This window comes from Hippoglossus stenolepis, chromosome 14, assembly GCF_022539355.2.
Source record: "Hippoglossus stenolepis isolate QCI-W04-F060 chromosome 14, HSTE1.2, whole genome shotgun sequence".
NCBI lineage: Eukaryota > Metazoa > Chordata > Actinopteri > Pleuronectiformes > Pleuronectidae > Hippoglossus > Hippoglossus stenolepis.
Genome location: NC_061496.1, coordinates 5,651,700 through 5,672,356, shown reverse-complemented (window position 1 = coordinate 5,672,356; position 20,657 = coordinate 5,651,700). Strand labels below are relative to the sequence as shown.

General features: G+C 44.1%; 1 protein-coding gene across 1 annotated transcript in view; it reads right to left on the bottom strand.

Annotated features, from left to right (window-relative positions):
* Positions 1–5,668: 5,668 nt before the first annotated feature.
* The window catches only part of LOC118121441 (ephrin type-B receptor 1), a 71,313-nt gene continuing 56,324 nt past the window's right edge, over positions 5,669–20,657 (bottom strand). The window contains exons 17-20 of the mRNA XM_047342961.1: positions 19,915–20,064; positions 13,690–13,886; positions 13,444–13,602; positions 5,669–11,050 (exon numbers count right to left, since the gene is read on the bottom strand). Coding sequence (XP_047198917.1) covers positions 10,930–11,050; positions 13,444–13,602; positions 13,690–13,886; positions 19,915–20,064 — 627 coding nt within the window. The 3' untranslated portion in view covers positions 5,669–10,929. The remainder of the gene's footprint in view (positions 11,051–13,443; positions 13,603–13,689; positions 13,887–19,914; positions 20,065–20,657) is intronic.

The window sequence follows — 20,657 nt, the reverse complement described above, 5'->3', positions numbered from 1 at the left end:
TCCACCGAACTTGGCGTAGGGATGAGGCCTTTGACAAATAAAGCATTTGGTTTATTAGATTTACTTACTTTTTCTGTTTTATTGCTACTATAACAACAAGATGTGTAGGATTTTGTAGGAAAAAGTCCTAATATTCAGTTGTGTTTTGACACATTTGTCTTTTACGTGTATGGAACCTCTTTTTAATCCTGAGATATTTGTCTTTTTCCGTTTGAAACTGTCACAGATGTCACGTCTGCTTGTGGTGAATTCTGCAGACATTTTCCTTCTGTATTCTCACGTAGGTTCACTCAGACATTGGACTTGGGAAATGTACCAAACAACTGACTCTGACATTTGCGTTCTCATATAAAGCCCCTCTGGGAAATTTCAGGAAAATGTCCGGACTTCAGTGCAAGTTAAACCATTTCTGTTTCATCGGCCGAAGAACCACCTCTCTGCAGCGATAACTGGTTTGAGAATGGCAGCAACACTTTGCCGTTATCATACCAAGCTGAACTGATGTCAGGAGCCTAAAAATGAATTTAAGGAGTAACACTGCAAATGACACAATGTACTCCACCATTGGTACTAACACTGCTGGGAGAGCAGAGATGTTTACACACAAACACAGCGACACAACTCCAGCACAAGCAGCAGCCCAGAAGTAGCATCGAGGTTTTTGATTTGCTTTCAGTGGAACATTTTGTGCCTCATTATTTACCAAAAGTCATTTCTGAGCTTTTTTTTTTGTACCTTTACTGAATCCACTGTGCTTCTGGGGGGAAAAATCTGCATAACTGAGCATGAAAGAGGTTAAAGTTTAAGATATTAAATAACAGGTCAAAATATCAGCACCTCCACTTTACTTCTTCTTCCGTTTGTACCTTCACTTCAGTCACGACCCTGCTGTAAATCACTGGACTGAACTTTTTACCGTCTCACCGAGACATGATGAGGTCAAGAGTGATTGAAGCTCCGACGTCGCTGTGGAAGTTCACAGCTGAAAAAGGCAGGAGCGCCGTAAACTTCAGCTTTTTTCTAAACGTGGTGTTCACTTCCTGCTGGGGTCCAGTGACCATGAACTTACAGCGTTGTTGTTGTTGTTTGTGGAACTTCCTCAACACGTCTCCAGAGGTTCACACTGGAATGTGAATGTGACGCTCTAAAACAGTGACGTGAGGTTTGTCCATCACATCATTGACCCCCACAGAGTTGGAATTTTCTGGCGTCTGCCATTTGAAACGTGTGTGTGTGCAGCCCCGCCCTCGTCGGTGCACCTGCCTTCATCTGTTGTCAACAACATGATCGATCAGAACATGCAGGGGGATAATTATTAGTCACGGCTCGTGGGTTGTCGTGTGATTTCACGGGAGCGTAACTTGTGTATGGATTTAATGAACGACTACTGGAGTGTTTGTTCTGCCAGCGCATTCAGCTGAGCAGCACCCCCTCATTAAATCTGCCACCAGGCAACATGTAGTGGAAACTGCTCATCCAGATCTCACACACATTTGTAAAGAATGTTTCCCTTTTTATTTCAGCCACATAAACAAGGTTTTGGACTAATACTTTTTCACTAATGATTTTTTCCCACATCCAGGAACTCCACAACTGATTAAACTCCTGATCCCCAGATTGTCCACAGTCCAGACTCGTCATTTACAAGTCCATCAATTCCTGAATCTGACTCCTCTTCACCTCACGGCTGTTTCCTTCCCTCCTTCCCCTCCCTCTTCTCTGTTTGTCCACATTTACCTGGGTTTGGATTCATAGTTCCCGTTTTTCCTCCAGCTAACGTACACAACTATAATCCCCAATCAGCTACTTGAATAAAAACCTGGGGCGTGTCTGAAATCACCCACTCGTTCACTAACCCCTACTTTACTATATAGTGACTTCTATGTAGGGGACTGTATAGTGAGCCCCTGGTCGGGGAAGCTAGAGTCATCTGAGCTTCCAAGAAGAGCCACGTCTCTCAAGACAGCGTCTGATGATAAACTTGCGTCTGGGAAATCTAATGCAGTAAATGCAGAAGGTTCAATGACAGAGATGAGGGAATATCAACATTTTCCTCAGATGTGTTTTTGAGTTGGAAAGAAAAACTACACACGACTATGAAATATGCATTTACCATCCAAGAAAAAATAAACTTCCTTTGGCCTCAATCATTTCTGCAAATGTTAGAAAACATGTAACATTCAGAAAAGTGTGAGCTGCAGCACGAGTGTGAGCTGGGAGTGTAGTACGCACACTTCATGCTGGGGTCTGAACAAAGAGAAACCAAAACATGGAAACAAAGATGGTGCTGTCAACACAGAAGTTTCTTTCCTTTCAGTCACTCGAGTTTTTTTTCCTCCACGTGTGAAGTGATACTGCACAACAACAACAAGAAGAACAAAAAAAATGATTTACTAGTTGCTTTGAACGACGGTCTTGGCCCGGTTTTGTCTTCGCTGGTAAACGTGTAACTCTGAACGCTCGGCGCTCAGAGAGCTCAGTTCAAATGTGCAAATCTCTCCAGTGCTGTGTCATATTTATTTCAGCAGCCGAGCAGAGAGATAGCTGCTGCTGACTGCTGCTGCTCAATAATACATAGACGCTCATTCCTTTTTAAAAAAAAAACACTCACTGCTCATTGTTTCCTGCAGAGAGTTCTGCCGGAGACAGAAAGAGAGAAAGAAAAATGAAGAATTCAGGAACGAAGACCTCAGAGCAAAATGCCTCACACCAGTGGACCAGTGTCAGAGAAGATCGTCAATTATTTATCCAGCTGGAGTTTGTTGGGGGAGGAGAGGAAAGACAGATTTGTGCTGGTGAGGTCGTGTGAAGATGACTCACTGTGTCTCACACACACAAATAACACACACACACACACACACACACACACACACACACACACACACACGTAGGATCTGTTGGCTTTCATTCGCCTCCTCCTTCCTCCGACTTCTTCCCTCAACCTCCTTCTGTCACTCTCTCTTTGGGCTCATGATGAAGTCATGCCACCGCGCCCCGGTGTTGTGCTCCCCCCACCGACATGCCTGGCCAGGCTTCGGTCTGTTACCACTGAAAATCATTAACCCTTGAAGCACGGGGGGGGGGGCGACCCACACAACACCACTCATAACACATGAAGTCCATTTACCATCTCTGGCCTGTTTCCATCAACTCTACAGAGACTGTGTAATCGAGACACAGACGGCATCTTAAAGTAAAGTAGAGATGAGTGGTTATAAGGTGAAACTAAAACTAGACTAATGTGGTTCAATTTCAGTGCCTCAGTGTGATGTCAGAGGTTTTCCACTTTGCTCTAGAGCTGCAACGACTAGTCAGTTAGTCATCCATCCATTATCTATACCAATCATCCTTTAAAGCTAGGGTTGGTAATCCTGGAAAAGATCACAAGAGCAGGTCACACTTAGAAAAAAATGCAACCCCTCCCCCTTCAAAGCCACGCCCCCTGTGACTCGCTCGCTAACTTCTGACCATCTCTGCTTCAGCGGTGTACATCTCTCTGGCGGATCGACTCCGGTCTTGCAGCCAGCGGATTATTTTCATGTTTATTCCAGTCCTGCCTGGGCCACAGACAGTCTTTGTTATTTCAGACGATTTTCCATCTTTATTTACTGATAGCTATCGGGACGTGAGGAGGATTTATACCAAGACAACCCAAGCTGGCTTCGGGTGAGAGGTTCACTCTGGACCGGTCACCAGTTTATCACAGGGCTGACAGAGACGAACACCAGAGTGCCCACCACACTCAAACCCCACATAGAAAGACCCTGGCTTATAATAATCTGCAACTATTGTGATACTACAGTGGCTCGCTAAACAATCACATGCCTGGAAGAAAATGTAAAGACCATGATGATGAAATTAAATAAAATAAAATGAATACTGTAAGACATCTGACCAGGTAGAGAGTGCTAAAGGAAAAAGGAAACTTACTGTCTGCATGTTTGCAGGAAGGAAGAAACCCAAACTCTCAATGCAGGCGGCAGAACTCAGGAACACTGACAGGACCGATACTGTCGAGTTAAAAGTGACAAGAAGGACTGAGGACACAGAGACTGAGACACCAGGGGAGACAGAGATGACTGGACACAGGTGGAACACATCAGGGAGAAGCAGAGGAGGGAACAGGTCAAAGACGGGAAGTAAAAAAATGATAAAATAATATGAAACAATACGTTTAAAGTCCAAATCAAAATGTGCAATAGTCCCTGTGATCTCCAAACAAAGGGGTTTAGACTCAACAGTTTCTCCTACCGACAGTTTCTATTGTTTTCTTTGAGTAAATTCAACTTGAGAAAGTCACGGGTAGCCGTGGCTCGGGGGATAGAGCGGGTCATCCACTAACCAGAAGGTTGACAGTTGGATCCCAGTCTCCCCCCCGGGGGGCAAAATACTGAATCCCAAAATGTGCAAGCAGAGTGCAAGTGATGTGTGGGGCAGAGATAGAGAATGTGCTGCACATACACGCACTGCGTATGAGTGAATTTCAAAAACTGTGCCGTGAAGACTAAATCCAGAGCATTCACCCCCAAAAGACAGGATGTGGCAAACAGCTCCAAGCTCCTTTGTTTCTCTTGAGGTGGGATGTGAGTCAGGGCGGCATGGTGGTGCAGCGGTTAGCACTGTTAGCGCCTCGCAGGAACTATCTTCCTGGTGCGAATCCCTGTTCAGCCAGGGTCGTTCTGTCGCATTGTGTTTTCTCCAGATACTCTCTCAGAACTGGTTGTTCCTCTGTGTGCGTTGGCCCTGCGACATGTGGTGACCTGTGTGTGTCCCACCGCTCGCCATATGTCAGCTGGCGTTGGCTCCAGCTCCCCGTGCAACCCTCAGCAGATAAGCTTGATGTTCACAGTAATGGAATAAATAATTTGACTGTATACGGAAGAAAACCGGCTGTAGAGATACACAGAAATATATTTACTCAGGATAAACAAATGTTTGGCTCCAGTGTAGAATACTACTATTACTGTTTTAAATGTTCCAGTTATTTATAGAAAACCTGGAAGAAGAGATGATCCCATTATAGCTGCAGCACTTGATCAGAAAAGCAGATTTTTGATTTGTCATCTTCGGCAGCTTCATATCACACAAGAGCTGCAGTTTGACTTGCATATTTTAATATATCTTACAGGCTTCACTTCATTGTCATAAAATATATTTCACCATCACATAGTGGCAGGATTTTGTCGATCATTCTCCTGACGTGTTTACGAGGAACTTCCTTTTATTAGTGAATCTAGATTTTAATGTGATTTAATTCACCCTCGTGTTTTTTTATGCATCTTTTGTAATTTCTTTAGTTGTATTAAATGAATCCAACGCTGTGAGGAGACACTCGGTATAATTCAAAGTCCTTCTCACAGGTTGTAAACTTCACCGTTCATCAATGAGGAGTCACAATCGCACTCACGCTAAAAAGACTCTCGCTCCGCTGAGTGATTACTTCCGTGTGCTGGCATAAGAGAACTCATTATGGAGTTTAATAACCTTTTTTAATTACTTTTCTCAGTGCAGATCGTCTTCTGAGCTCCTTTATCGAAGAGAATATCATAAAACATCACACAAAGAATAAAGACGACTTCTGTTTATTGTTGTTGTTGTTGTTGTTGTTGTTATTAGTGATGTGGCTCAACCGTGTCCCGACTGAAAATGACATGTTTACCAAAGCTGATCAGTTTGATTGATTTGTCTTCTTTATTGACAAACAGTGCATTGTAAATGTAATATTCAGAAAGTTCACGGCTACAAACTCACACACGCACAATGTACAAACAAGTTACTGTACACTGAACAGCACGCACACACACACACACGCAGGCGTGCGCATACTTACATTATATTACAGTGTTATGATACATTACAGTGGGATGCTCTGACTGAACGAGCACTAGAAACACATATAAACAGAAAGGCAGACGACAGCAGATTAATGAGCTGTTTTTCTTTTCTCAAGAGAAACGAACATTACGTACAAAAGTATCGTCATAGAAAAGCCAATAAATTAACATTGAAAATAAAACAGGAACAAGACCGAGCTCTTAAACCTTCGTGTTCACAGTTTTGAGATTTAACTCCTCAGAAAACTCAAAAACAACTAAATACTGCAGTAATGTTTTGTAGAGACCAACAAGAGATAATACTTCAGCACTGCTGTGTTTGAGCTAAATGCTAATGTCAATATCAAAATTGCCAATGCTTTCTTAATGATGTTTAACAAGTAAACGTCTTTGCTTTGGTGGTATCTGGTTAAACCATGTATGTGTTGGACAAAATGAGATGTTAATTTGATCGTGACATCACAGGAAAGATTAAAACGTCGCACGTGGACTGAATATAAAGATGGACGACGTGAAGGCTCCCCGAAAGTGACCCCCTGGTGGCTGGCTGCGGTATTGGTCGTAAACCCCACCCCTTCCATGTGAGCAGATGAGAAGTTAAAAAGTCCCACACTATAAATCAAATATATATTTCTCAAAGGTTTATTTAGGTAGTTCATCTCATAATACTGTGTCTTCAAGTGTTCATGTTTCTGATAAGTTTGGTTTTAATGAGTCATCATGACTGACAGCTGAGACTGACTTGAGGCCACACCTCCCTGCTGCTCCAAAACTACGTCACCAGCGCAAGATGGCGGCGCCCTTATCCAGAATATTTTGATTTCATTTTCGTTACAGCGGCAGGAAGTGGAGACACGTCGTCCATCTTTATTTACAATCTAAGTGTCACGAACATGTCATCCAACAGGCATTGAGACATTTCACTCATAACGTAACAAGTTAGCCTCATGGTGGCGCTGATGAAAGCTTTAACGTTTTGGGATCTTGAATCTATGAACACAATTACATCACAATCCATCCAGAAAAATGTCAGTTTCAAGAGGGACGACAAGAAGTCAAGTTGGAGTTTGATGAGCAGTGTGAATGTAAAATAAGAACATGTAAGGTAGAGAAAAAGTATCGTCTTGAAACTGAAACTTTCCAGATATACTTCAGATGCACGTTGAACAGGTTCGTGGAAACAGTGCATCTGAAATAGAAAGATTGCTCGACTTTAAAAGCCACTGTCGAAGGCGCCGGTGGAAACGCAGCCTGGAAGCAGAGCGAGTCGCTCAGAGAGGTTCGGGGCATCAGAAGAAGAAAGAGGACGGCTGGGTCGAGCAGGGAGAAGCAGAAGGAGACAAAAAGAGAAAGAGTAATCTCTCCACGCCCCAGCCTCATTTTTATTCAAACACCAGAGTCAGGCTTTGCCTCTCGTGCCCCCCCCCCCATCTCCCTTTTCTCTGTTATTGTGCTTCCTTCCCGTCTCCATTACCTATTCCCTTTCACTTTTCTCTTCTCTTCATAACTCATCTCCTCTCATCTCCAGCCTCCCCCACGGTATCTATTACAGCAGAGCAACAGGAGAGAAGAGCCGGGTTGGTCCAGCTTCCAGAAAATAACTGCAATTAAACGATCAATCCACCCAAAAGCACTCAGAGGAGCTGCCGCTGATGCACCTTGCATTTCGGGGGCCTGTTTTGCATCAAAGTGGTCCATTTGTCCCATTGCCGCGCTTAATTGGCCAAACATTATGCCACATCATGTTGATGTATGTCCAGCACGGATACAGTGGAGTCTGGATGTAGTTTCTTTATCTGAAACATCTGCAGTAAATGTCAGGTTTTGGTGTCAGGCCCTCAGAATCAAACACTGAGCTCTTTTGTCGGCTGCTGCCGCTTTTACCTCCGTTCAACGATGAATGGAAAGAAATCCATCCATCGACAGTATGACCCCAGCAGACCAGAATACAATAGGGTTTTTTACAAATGGTCATAGATATGGTGGCAAGTTAATTTGGGAATTCAACTCAACATATTCAGGTTCATAATCCTAATTTGTGTTATTACTTAAAAAGCTTTTCATGGTCTAATGCTCAGAAAACACTTTCCTCAAACTGTCCGTCGCTGCAGCTCCTCTTTTCAGCCTCTGTCTGAAACACTTTGAGGTTTTAGCTCCTGTCTCTTTAAATTTAATTCATCCTTTAACCAGAAATGTTCGGCAGTGATATAATCTGACCGTTCATTAACACCGACTACGATTCATCACCTAAACCTGTATCTGTGTCTTAAGGGGCTGAGGCTGGATTTAACGTGGACATAATTAAGAAAACTCAACTTCAAAAACACTTTTTCTCCATAAACTCTTAAAGCACTTCATCTCTATAGTGCAGGATTTAACCAGTGCAGCAGCGTGGACAGTGTATACCTGAGATATTGTCTCTGTGGTAAATATTTGTGCTCGTTCGTCGCGTAAATACAAGATGTGCTGTGCGTCGTGTCGTCTTTTTCACAAACACTGACAACGTGAAATGTCTGAAGAGTCACATCGAACGTCGTTAAAAATACCAGAAGACAATAACACGGTATGAAATGAGGAATAGACACTCAGCCGCAGATGTTACATAATGGATTAAGATTCATCTCTGTGTTGATCGCCTGTTTCCTGTGCATGACATATCTGTTAAGGTGGTGTTTAATATGAGCTTTTAGGCACACGACTCATCTCACTCTTTATTAAACCCCCGAGCCAGAGCTGAAACTCTTCTTCCAGAAGCATCTATTTACAACGAATTAAGCCTCTGAGCCACTGACTCGCTCCCAGTTGATCTCAATACTTTCTGATAAAATTCTCAATAAGCTATCGTTGCCAGGGCAACAAATGCAATTGCGGCCAATGCCGGCGTTTTCGGGCCGAAAAAAGCAGAAAACTGAAATGCTTGGAGGGTTTAAAATAACTGCGGACCTCTCAATGTCACAACTTTCATAAATAAAAGTCGTTGGGGGCGTCCCAGCAGTCGAGATCAGCGGCGCGAGACACAAACACACAAACACGTCGTTGTGTCGGACACGCCGCGATGAGAGCAAACAACCCCGACGCTGCCACTTCTCTCATTGTGAGCACGGCTCACTGCGGATGACAAACAGAATCGTGACATCCAATCAGTGCTGCAGGCGGGTAATCCTCAGGATGTGGGTGCACACGCATGACCAGAGGTTTCGGTGGCAGAACGGGCCGGCTGTTGTTCCACAGCTGGTAATCTGCTCAACGCTGAGATAAAAAGAGATCTCCCATTGCTGCTCCACCCCGAGCGCCCTGCAGTGAGCTCAGGCCTTCATTATATCATATTCCGTGAAGCCTCACGAGCCGGACGTCACGTTTGAAGTATTAACGCATGATAAATAACCCCCGCTGGTTTCCTTCTTGACCTCCAGCATTTTGTATTTGCGCTGTAACATCTTTTTCTCCCGACGCGTCTGAGGAATCAATCATTGTGGGGTTTGCGTTGAAAAGGTTGTCGCGCGCAGATGAGAAACACGCATAGGTCGCGTCGTGTCGTTTCATCTACGAACTGACACAACGGAATTTAATCAGCGCTGTCAGTTGGGAAATGTGACTGTCAAAACAGAGTCGGACGACGGTGACATGTCTGGCAGCCGATGCATAACAAAGAAATACAGATGAATTAACACCGGGGACCCTGCCTGCCTGCGTGCGTGCGTGTGTGTGTGTGTGTGTGTGTGTGTGTGTGTGTGTGTGTGTGTGTGTGTGTGTGTGTGTGTGTGTGTGTGTGTGTGTGTGTGTGTGTGTGTCTGCTGCAGAGCGATGATTAGCATCTGGACAGCAGCCATGCACTTGATTCCAACGCGTGAACAGAACACGAGCGTTGGTTTGCTCGTGTGCTCAATGCTCAACTGGCAGCCGGCGTCGGAATCCGCAGCCAAATCACAATTTATTTATTATTGGATGACGACACATTTTGCTTTCTGCGTCCGCAACAGGTGCCTCTCAGCAGCTGGTAACGCCTCCATACCCACAGTCCTTCTCTTCTTCTCTTCCTCTAAGTACGCGGCCGCCTTCCTTCCTTCCTCGCCAGGGAAGTAAGTTGTCACGCCGCCGTGGTGCAACATTTCCCTCGGATTTTGATGCTGTTTTCTGATCCATAATTGGCTTTACTCGAAGGGCATTAGTGCTGATTGTAAAACATCATCCATCAGGAGTTTGCTCTGAGGACTCTGGGTATTTAAGTAGGACAGGCATCTCTGGCTCTCTGCATGGAAGAGTTTATCCTTTCATGGCTGCATGGAAAGTACAAAAAAACCACTATGAAACCTGTTTTCCAAATTTTTTGTGTGTGCGCGGTCCACAGCACTTCAAAGCCGGTTCCAGTGATGAGTCAGGCAGAGGGAGATAATCACAGGGAACTCACAAACACTCCAGTGACAATTAATTGTCCGATGCTGTTGGCAGACGTGAAAGCAAACGAGCGTATAGGAAATAAATATCCCAAAATTACAAGATGTACAGACTCTTCAATATGAAGAGAGATTCAGAAACATGCCGTTAAAACCGTCGACTCTTGTCAAACGGCGGCGAATTTCACCAACAAACTAAACAGAACAGACAAGAAGATATCAGAGCCTGTGGAAGGTCTCGTGTCAAGAAGCTTTGTGGAACGCGAGTCAGGCTTTTCGGTCCAGTTTGCTCGCCAACATATAAACACCTGACCACAGTCTCTTCACAGTCTTTGTGTGGGTTATCCGTAAATAAAAAAAACAGGCCAGTTCATCCTTGAATCAAACATGTCGGTAAAAAATGGTTTCATTTCCATCAGTAAAATGTACAGAGTCTTCATGGGAGTGGATGTAACTGTAGTCACTGAAGAAATCCAAATCCTCTTTACTCCTCTTTTTTTTAAGTTAGGAAGCCACGTGGCCCGGAAGAGGTCGGTCCGATGATTAAAAGAGATCTGCTGTCAAATCTGCTGTCAAATCTCCAGGAGCAGCACTGAGCAGTGTGCAGGGGAAACACAAGTGTAAAGACAAAGTGTAGAGTCTGGTTGTTCCAGACTGGGCACCCGGTCACAATATTCTCTTAGTGCATCACTCCTGTGTGGTTACACTGATTCAGTGGGAGACTGGTCGTCATCGTCGTCGTCGTGATGCCTCATCGACTGAACACTGGTCAGGATCTTCTTCTGGTGTCCGGCGAGAGACACTCCGATTCTCTGGAGATCTCTGAAGGAAGACAAAAACAGACATGAGGCGGCTGCATCTGCATCATCACATTATCAAAGGTGTCATGTGCAGGATTTAAGGACCACAAAGTCAATGTTACAATAAGAGTAAACAGTGCTTGAAATGGAATAAACTAAAATTACTGCCCTTCTGTTGTATGCCTCTACCAACTGCTGCAGTTTCAAGCAAAATAAAGATTCCAGATTCAAGGTCACTGTGACCTTTGACCCCTGCAATTGAATCAGTTAATCTTTGAGTCCAACTGGTCAAAATTTGAAGAAATGCCCCTAAAGGCGAACTTGAGATATCATGTTAAAGAAGCCAAAAACATGTTTATTTAGCGTGGTTACCTTGAACTTTAACATTCGATCACCCAAATCGAACCAGTTCATCCGTGAGTCTACGTGAACATTTGTGACAAATTTGAAAGGATTCTCTCAAAGCCCTCTTGAGATATTGTGTTGTATTGAGTATTGTAAGATAGGCTGTTTATTGTAGCCCTTTGTGTCGTCATTCTAATAAAATATACATCTCACATTATTATATATGGTTTTAAACTGTTAATCTAAAAGGTATATTCCTCTAACTGGAGGAGCAACTGTATGCTTCACATCATTCATTTTATTTTACTGATCTGATTTGGCATCTGGGGAAATTTGCTTCCAAGCACAGCGACGATATAGAACGTTCATACATTCCTCATAAAGTCAAATGTGGTCTGTGTGGGCACATAACTTTTCACAGGATCTGATGTGGGCTTATATTTCTAACACAAAAAAAACACCCACATTGAATTTGTGTTTGCAAAGAAAACTATTTAAAAACCCAAAGTGGTAATTGTCCTCATACCAAAATTTCCCCCCAAGTAGTGGTGCATTCTGCATGAAAAGGGTCTGACATCAATTTCCCCACCTCACACCCGCTCTTATCTGCCGTCTCCACATGGGCACTATGTTAAAGTCGACTTTATTAATCCCAGTGGAGGAATTAATCCTCTGTGTTTGACCCGTTCTAACTAGTGGGGAGCAGTGGGCAGTCACAGGGCCGAGCAGTGGGACCGACTCCGAGTCTGTCGCGGGTGCCTTTAGTCAGAGGTGATGACAGGAGCCTCTGGTGGACAATTTATTGACCCAGGAGTTTGGAGGCCGGGGCTAACGGCTCATTTTGTATCCGCAGAGTCAAACCACACGCTGCTGCAGTACTTTCCTCCTGTGAAGGTTTGTTCAGCCAAGAAAAATAGCGATCAAACCATTTACTGAAATAGCTTTCGACAAAAGCACATTAATTGCTGAGTAAACGAGGCTTAAACTCACGGAATTTCCCACCGTGACAGATGGTGTGGGGACTTCAATAACACGAAAAACGGATTATTTGAAAGACGAGACACATCAGGCAGAAACACAGACGTGCGAGGTTCTGAGAAGATGTACCTGGAAGCTGGAGACTGTGGGAAAGACGGTCCTTGATTTCAGAAAGAGCTGCTGATACCACTCAGATGACGGTGGTTTCATTTGTGTACAGATCAGACTATTTGTCGCTGGTTATTTCACAGTGAAATATTGATCTTTAATAATCGTGATCACAGCATTTTTACACCGTGATTTAACCAGAATTACTGTCTGGAGTGAAGTGTTTATCCCAGTTCAATTGACTTATGGGATATGAAATGTCATTACCTTATCATTTTATCTTTATCGAACATTTGTGTGAGATTTTGTCGAATTCAGCTCATAGACTCTTAAGAAATGTGCTTTTTGAGTTTTGAGTCATCAAAAATCCAATAAATTGAAGCTGTAGACTGCAGAGAGCAAACTGAAAGGAGACGGTCTGGTCTACGCAGGATTTCCAGTTCGCGTCTCGCTCTTAGTGTTGCATCCTCAGCTACTCAGCTTCCCGCATAGCATTAGCTTCGTCAGTGGCACGCAATAAATCGTGGGATAGGTTGGCCCGAGAAGGATTCACCCTTTGTGATCATTCGTAAAAAAAAAAGGAAGGAGGCATTTGTCAGCCGCATTTGAAGGAGCCTTCAAAATGGGAAAACCTGGCAACCTGATGTCTTTGTGTGCAGCCGCTGAAGGAGGCCGCCCCTGAATTGAGACTCAGCTTTAATCCTTGAGTCCAATTGACCGTTTGAACTGAATTTTAAGTGATTCCCATCGGGCGTCACTGGGATATAGCATCCACAAGAATTGACAGACTCCTCCTGCCGTGGCTGTCGCTGGCGTGAAGGCATAAAGAGGAAGAAAGGATGAGATACAGACAGACGGTACACATGGACCGATCCGTCAGCCAACCAGCTGCCCTGCCACTCATCCAACTAACAAGACGCCGACTTGGCAGGTGGGCGAGAGACGCGGGCAGAGAGAGAGAGACACTGTAATGAGTCGACTTACTCAGCTGTGATTTGTGTGACGAGCGGCAAAGACGTGAAACCGGAGCCCAGGAAGGAGTCACGATACTGGGTCATCTTCAGAGCGGCCAGCCAGTCCTCCACCGAGCTCAGCCTGCTCAGGTCCGGAGCTCCGCGGTCTAACAGGGGATGATGGGACGGACTGGAGAGAGCGGAGATAAAGAGCTCAAACACCAGCGTATCTCTGACTGTTTGCGTATGTAAATGGACTTGTTGTATCTCTGCTCACCCAGGGGCCATGTTGTTGGTGCCGGCTTTGAGAGAGGCAGGGTTGCGTATCATCTTGTCCAACATGCTGACAATATCGGGGAACTTTGGCCGAGCGTTCCTGTCCTTCTGCCAACAGTCCAGCATCAGCTGGTGCATCACGACTGGGCAGTCCATCGGCGCCGGCAGCCTGAAGTCCTGCTCGATGGCGTTTATCACCTGGGACACAGAGGGAGAAAACGGGATGAAAACAGAGGAGACAAGAGGATTGATCGATCTATTTATGTTTCGTTCTTACAACTTGCTCCGATGCCCACAAATTAAATCTTTAGCTTCCATTATGTGACAGAAGTATTCATTGATTTGAGATGTGAAAGTGGGGTTTAATTTATAGAGGGATTTGATCGAATGATGCAGTGTTGTGTTAAAGTGGCCATTACATAGTGAGTGAGTGAGTGAGGCTGCCTCCACACTAATATGTTTTAGATTTAAAATATCAATCAAATTTATATTTCATGATTATCAACTACACTGAGCACGTGTGTACCTGTGTAAACAGGAAGTAAGCTTTTACTGACTGTGTTAACAACGCTTTGATGAGTAGCAGACTTCAGTAACTTCACAAAGCATCGAGCTACAGCCACTGACTGTCTGATAAGACCCAACCAGGAAGCGAATGCTGGACACGGCATCATTATTTCTAAATGTCACGTTTTTTTTTTACTTTTTCTTTGATTGGACACATTTGAGTTGTTTTAAGAGAAAGTGGGGAGGATTCACAGGCAGCTTTTCAAAGGTTCTCTGTCTCAGAAACACTGACATTCTGGAGTAGTGAAGACACCGGGCGTAAACGTAGCAGACGTGATGGGTTTTACAACTGAAATATTTAGTGCGGGTGTAGCAGGCTACATTCTGGAGAACCACAGCTGAATACAACCCTCTGTTCACACATAAAGGGATGTCTGCCTCCATCCACACCTCCATCACCGATGGTGTTGAATCAGGAAGCAGAGCGCAGGGAGACATGAATACATTGGAATCATCCGTGGCCGTATCGTAATGTAATGCATTTGCAGCATGATAGCGAAACAAATACTTCCAACCTGGGATATTTCCCGGCTACAGCAGTTTCCATGACAGAGTACAAAGTGTGTTTTATGTCACTGAGGGGGTTCGCTGGTCGCCCCAAATTGAGGTTAACTCCTGTATCCCTGAGTGCAGCAGAACATACAGCTCACTGCTCAGGGTACGGCCCCTTTGAGATTGTGGCTGATAAGACCGGTGTTTATTTCTTTACAGAATTTGCATCTGAACGCTTCCTCCTGACGCAGCGTGCCGTCAATCAGTGGATCCAGATATTCATTGCTAAGCAGCAGTGACGCCTGCAGCCGACTCTGATGTGAAGGCAGGTAGCTGCACAGAGGAGCTTCTGATTTCATCGTGCCAGTGCAGGCGCTGATCTTTCCATTTATTTCCGTCCTGTGAAAACTTTTAAAACAAGAACTCTGTATTTCAGAGAGGTGGTGCTAAATATGGCAGCGTACCTTTGGGTGTAATTATCCTGAACATCACAGAATTCAAAAACTCCTTCCAGTGAAAGAATAAGTAGCTTCCTCGTCACGTACCAGCAAAAATAATCAAAGAGAGGAAATATTAAGTTCAAGGATTATTGTCTCCAATTATTCTGCCCTCGGTGCCGGGAATATGAAAACACTTTTTTACACGTCTGCAACTCTAATTGTGATGGTTGCAATAGTTAAAGTTCACATTGTGCTGTGGGTGTGATTGGCTCCAATAGCAGAACTTAACATGGTCTGTGTGTGTGTGTGTGAAAAAGCTTTCAGACTGTATCTCCACACATCCCACATCCGTCTTTTCACCCTCCACTTAAATCGCCCCCAAAGCCAACACCACACTTTTGCATAAAAAGAGCAGATATTCCAGATGTGCTATACAATATGTGGCAAAATGACACTTAAAGCTTTCTGTGGAAGTTTCAAGGAATCGTAATGGAAATGACATTCATGCAAAGATGTGCTTCACAGCATGAGAAGACAATACATCAGACTTCAGTGGCTTGCATTGTGCTGTGCAGAGCGCATAATGGATAATAGAAGCATTATGAGTCTCAGTGCTGTGGTGTGGCTGAAGTCCTGATTGGAGGACAACATTGTTTTTGTAATTATTGTATATTTAGACGTACGATATGTAACTACAGCCACTAGGGGTCACTGCAGCGTGGGATCGTGGGAGTTGTTGTCTTACCGATGAAAAAACTCAAAACCATGTTCACAGATGAGCTAATGTATTTATTATTATGCAAATAAAAGGCGACCAAAATAAAAACGTCCGGTTACCTTGAATAGAATTGGGGGTTTCTTTGGGTTTGAACATTGTTGGAAACAGCGTTAGGTCACCATTGGCCATCTTGGTTTATTGAAACTAGACGTAACCATATTTGGAGTAGCGGGGGTGGAGCCTAACTGAGAGCTCAAGGTCACGCCGCGGACACCCATACCATTGGATGGTAGCAACTGTCAATCAAACGATATCCACGCAGTGCCTTAACGTCTATTTGACTCTAAAGGATTTAGAAAATTAACATCATGCTGTATTGAAAAGGATGTGAAAATACAGATTGAGATCATAACGTCTTTATGAAAATGTTTTCTGACGTAAATCAAGTGAGAAGTCATTTTCTCACAGAATTCTACAGAGAAATAACTTATTTCACCTTCTGCTGGTCATTTGAGACAAAACAGGTTTCAGGCCCTTCACCATTGGCTTCATTTTCCCGACCCAGCATCTACTTTCATCTTTCTAAACAGCGTAAGCCTCGGTCATCCCTTCATCACCTGACCTCCACGTCCCCCTGCACACCTGCTCCTCATTATCCTTCCTGGTTCACCGGCATGCGCTGTGGCTGCAACCCTGCCAGATTTCTTTCTGCCAGAGCATTCCAGCCTTTTGTCTCCATATCCTGCCTGCTTCAGTTTATGACCTTGTTTTCCCACCATCCCTTTTCACCCGCCCCCCCCCTGGACTTTCTCTGCCTGTCCTCGCTTTGATCGTTGACCTAAAACTCGTCTCAACTTCCCCCTTTTGCTTTGAGATTCAAGAATCCAAACTCACTGTACTGTGTATTTTGAGTTTTTGGTACTGGGTCACATTTTTTTTTACCAACGGTGAAATGTCGAAAACCTCAGCGCTCGCCACTTCTCGTAAAATGTAAAACTTGTGCGACCGCGTAAGTGCAAGTGTAAGCCTATTTGACGGTTAGCTGGGGAGGGGGGGGGGAATTGCTGTGCTTCTTCTACTGTACCCGCAGTGCCGGGGCTTTGTCAGCTCGCAAAGAGTGAACTCTACCTGACCCCGACACACTTCTCAGGCTTTGTGCCACATAAATTCTCGCTAAGCACTGCTGTCAATCACAATAGCAGCGAGTGTAGTGAAACATCACAGGTCTCTTTCATGATTAATTCATGTCGAACAGAGCACCTGTGGCGGCTCCGCTGACAATTTCCCCCGTTCCATGTTCTTTGAAATTGTGTGTGAGCGAGTGTGTGTGTGTGTGTGTGTGTGTGTGTGTGTGTGTGTGTGTGTGTGTGTGCCCTTACACGTCTACTTGCATGTGTGTGCGTGTGTGTAGCATGTGTGAGTTTAGGGTGTCAGGTTCATGCATAGTTAATGCCCCAACAGATCCTCGTTAGCTATAGTAGCAACGCACACACATATACACATACACACACGCACACACACACACACCTCTCTCTCTCCATCATTATACATTGTGCCATTATAAAACTGTCTCTGTCATTATAACGACTCTCTGCCATTACTGCTGCATAGGCTGCTTCTACTCCTCTGGAGCGTCGGTGGGGGGGGGGGGTGAGCCGGGTGGAGCTAAGGAGTGACAGCAGGGGGGAGGTGAGAGACGAGGAAAGTGTGAAATAAGGGGGAAGAGGTGGAAGAAGGTCTGAATGTAAAACAGGGAAATGCTTCTTAGCAGAGAAAAACTGTTTCTTTCACTTCAGACGTGTTGGAAAGAGGATCTCGCAACTGATTAACTCCTCATCAGTGCGATAAGTAACCAGACTGAGAAAACTCCACGTGTAAGTTAATGAGGTCTGGAGGAGGTTAAACATTTCTGAAGTGGAGCAGACAACATCTAAATTATTCCTCTCAGACTTTTACTCCAGCAAGTTCTCGAGGTGGTAAATAGAAGTGAAGTCACTCGCTGGTGCTTTGGCAAATTTTCTGCGGCAAACAAAAAGAAAAATATATTTTTAAGCTGAAAGTTAAAGTCCCAGGCTCCTCTCCGCGTGTCACAGACATTAGACATTTAGTTTTAGAAAAGCAAGAGTTGGGATTTAGAGCCTCGGCGCTTTGAAGTGGGGGTGTTAGTGCCAAAACTAACTATAATCTGTGTATCGCATTACTTCTTAGAAACACAAAACCTCAAAATAAAAACGTCAGCGGTTCTGGAACCTCCTCTTTCATGTACGTGATCCCCTTTTGGTTTAAAATGAAATACTCAGCCCACAGGACGGATGAGAGAGTGGTTTTAACGTCATGTTAACACAACAGCAGCAGAGAATTGTGTTGTTTTAAAAAATGATTATTCCTAGTCTAAAAAAAAAAAGGATAAATGTAATTTCACTACACATAAACAATGAGATGCCTACAAAGACCCATCCCACGGTTAAATTACTGGTTCTGCTCCTTATCCAAAAGACAGATCTCTATCTACGCCTGAGTGATGGTCGGGGGAAATGCCCGTCACGTGCTGCAGCGCTGTGCAACAAACACACACACACGTGCACCCACACTGCGCACAATGGCAGCACAAACTAAATGTTCATAAGAGTAATTACACATAATGAGCATGATCTCAAACTACAAACTGTTTTGTTCAGAGCCACGAGGACGGGTTGTTTAATTATTCTTATATGTCAACAAATGTGAAAAAGGTTTTGTTTAAATCACTTTATAAGTGACTTTGATTCTTTTCTCTGTCTCACTCTATGGTTACAAACATTAAGTTACATTTCATTAAGCCGACGCTTTTATCCGTCGGCTTAACAACAAGAACAAGAATCAAGAAAGTACAATTTCATCAAGAAAGCCAAACTACAGAGTGCTGTAAGTAAGTGCCATCTACTGACTATCTAATGGAGCGGGTTGTCCACTAACCAGAGGGTCAGTGGTTCGATCCCCGGCGCTTGAAAACACCTATATCCATTAACCATGATTACAAAGTCATGCAAAGGTGAAAACACAAGGATTCTATCGAAACCTTGAGCAAACTCCATCACAAGTGGGGAAATGCAAACTTCACGATTCCCTAGCTTGTAGTTTACATCCTTGCAGCCTGGAGTTAAAAGACTTGGGTTAAAACATGGGTTAAACCAGCTGATTGTTATTGGTGATCATCACTTACTTAACTAAACTAATACTTTTAGTTTAGTTTGACACTGGGTGGATTTTCATGATTTGGGGGCTGCAGGCAAACTACTGCAAAGTAAAAGTCCATGACAGTGATTTGTTTAATGTGCTACTCAAGAATGTTAATTTATATACAGTGTATACGAGAAAAAAAACGATTTCTTGAAGTAGATAGATCCTAACCACACCCAACCCCCTATGCCAGGATCAAATACAAAGTTACAGAGGCGACAGCAAATTGATCACACTGTGCAGGTAATTGGAATAAAGTTGTCAGGGAAATGAAATGATGCCTTTTGGTCTGATGTTCCCGGGAACAAACACTTCTGTGACACTTAAAATTGATGTCCTCATTTTCCGTGTGTTTTTCTCGACATGCCGACTCCCTGCTGTGAGAGACGGCAGAGGAAACAAACAAATCACACCTACAACCCCCTCACACACACACAGACACACACTAGCATACTTTAGAATGACAACTAATGAAAAAAAGGTAAATGTACACAATCCTACACAACTACAGTGAAAACAAAACATCAATGTCAGCCCCTCTCGCTTTCTTTATCTCACACACACCTCAAGAAAAAAGGTAACTATACACAATCACACAGCTACATGCCAGGGTCGCTCTCTTTCTTTACCGCTCTCTCAAACACACACACACACACACACACACACACACACACACACACACACACACACACACACACACACACACACACACACACACACACACACACACACACACACACACACACACACACACACACACACACACACACACACACACACGATGACTTACATCTTGGTTGCTCATGTCCCAGTAAGGTCTCTCTCCGTATGCCATCACCTCCCAGGTGACGATCCCATAACTCCACACATCTGAGGCGGACGTGAACTTCCTGTAGGCGATCGCCTCCGGAGCCGTCCAGCGCACGGGGATTTTACCGCCCTGAGGGAAAGAGAGAGAGAGAAAGGAGGGGAGGAAAGAGAGGGAAGGGAAAGAGAAAATTATATATTTGGTGTTTTTATAGTTTCACTCCTCACGTGCAAACACATGCAGTACATGTTTTTAAAGAGAGGCCACAGGCAGCTCATATATCTGCCATGCTCCGTCATAAATACCAAGGTGAGGACTGACTATTAATGTAACAGTCATCCCAATCTACAGCGGACACAGTGATGAGAAATGAGTCCACGCTTGATGTCATGCGCATTATCCATGAGTCACCTGCTGCACTGTAGCATCACATACAGTTTTTAAGGTTTAAAAGATAATGGTGGATATGATCGATTTTTCTACAGGATCTTTATTCCCACAAAGAGGAAGCAGCAGATGGTGATATCTCAGTGAGATGGATAAACACACCTGCTCCACTTACAGCTCTTTTATATTTCTTGTCTTTTATAATGAAGACAAAGCAGTGACTGAACAAAAGCCTTGTCCTCACGGCTGCTGATTTTAAAGTCTAGGAGAATGGGAAATACTACTTCATTCAAGAAGTCTGCTGTCATGCTGCAAGAATTACAAAAATTCATCCTCAA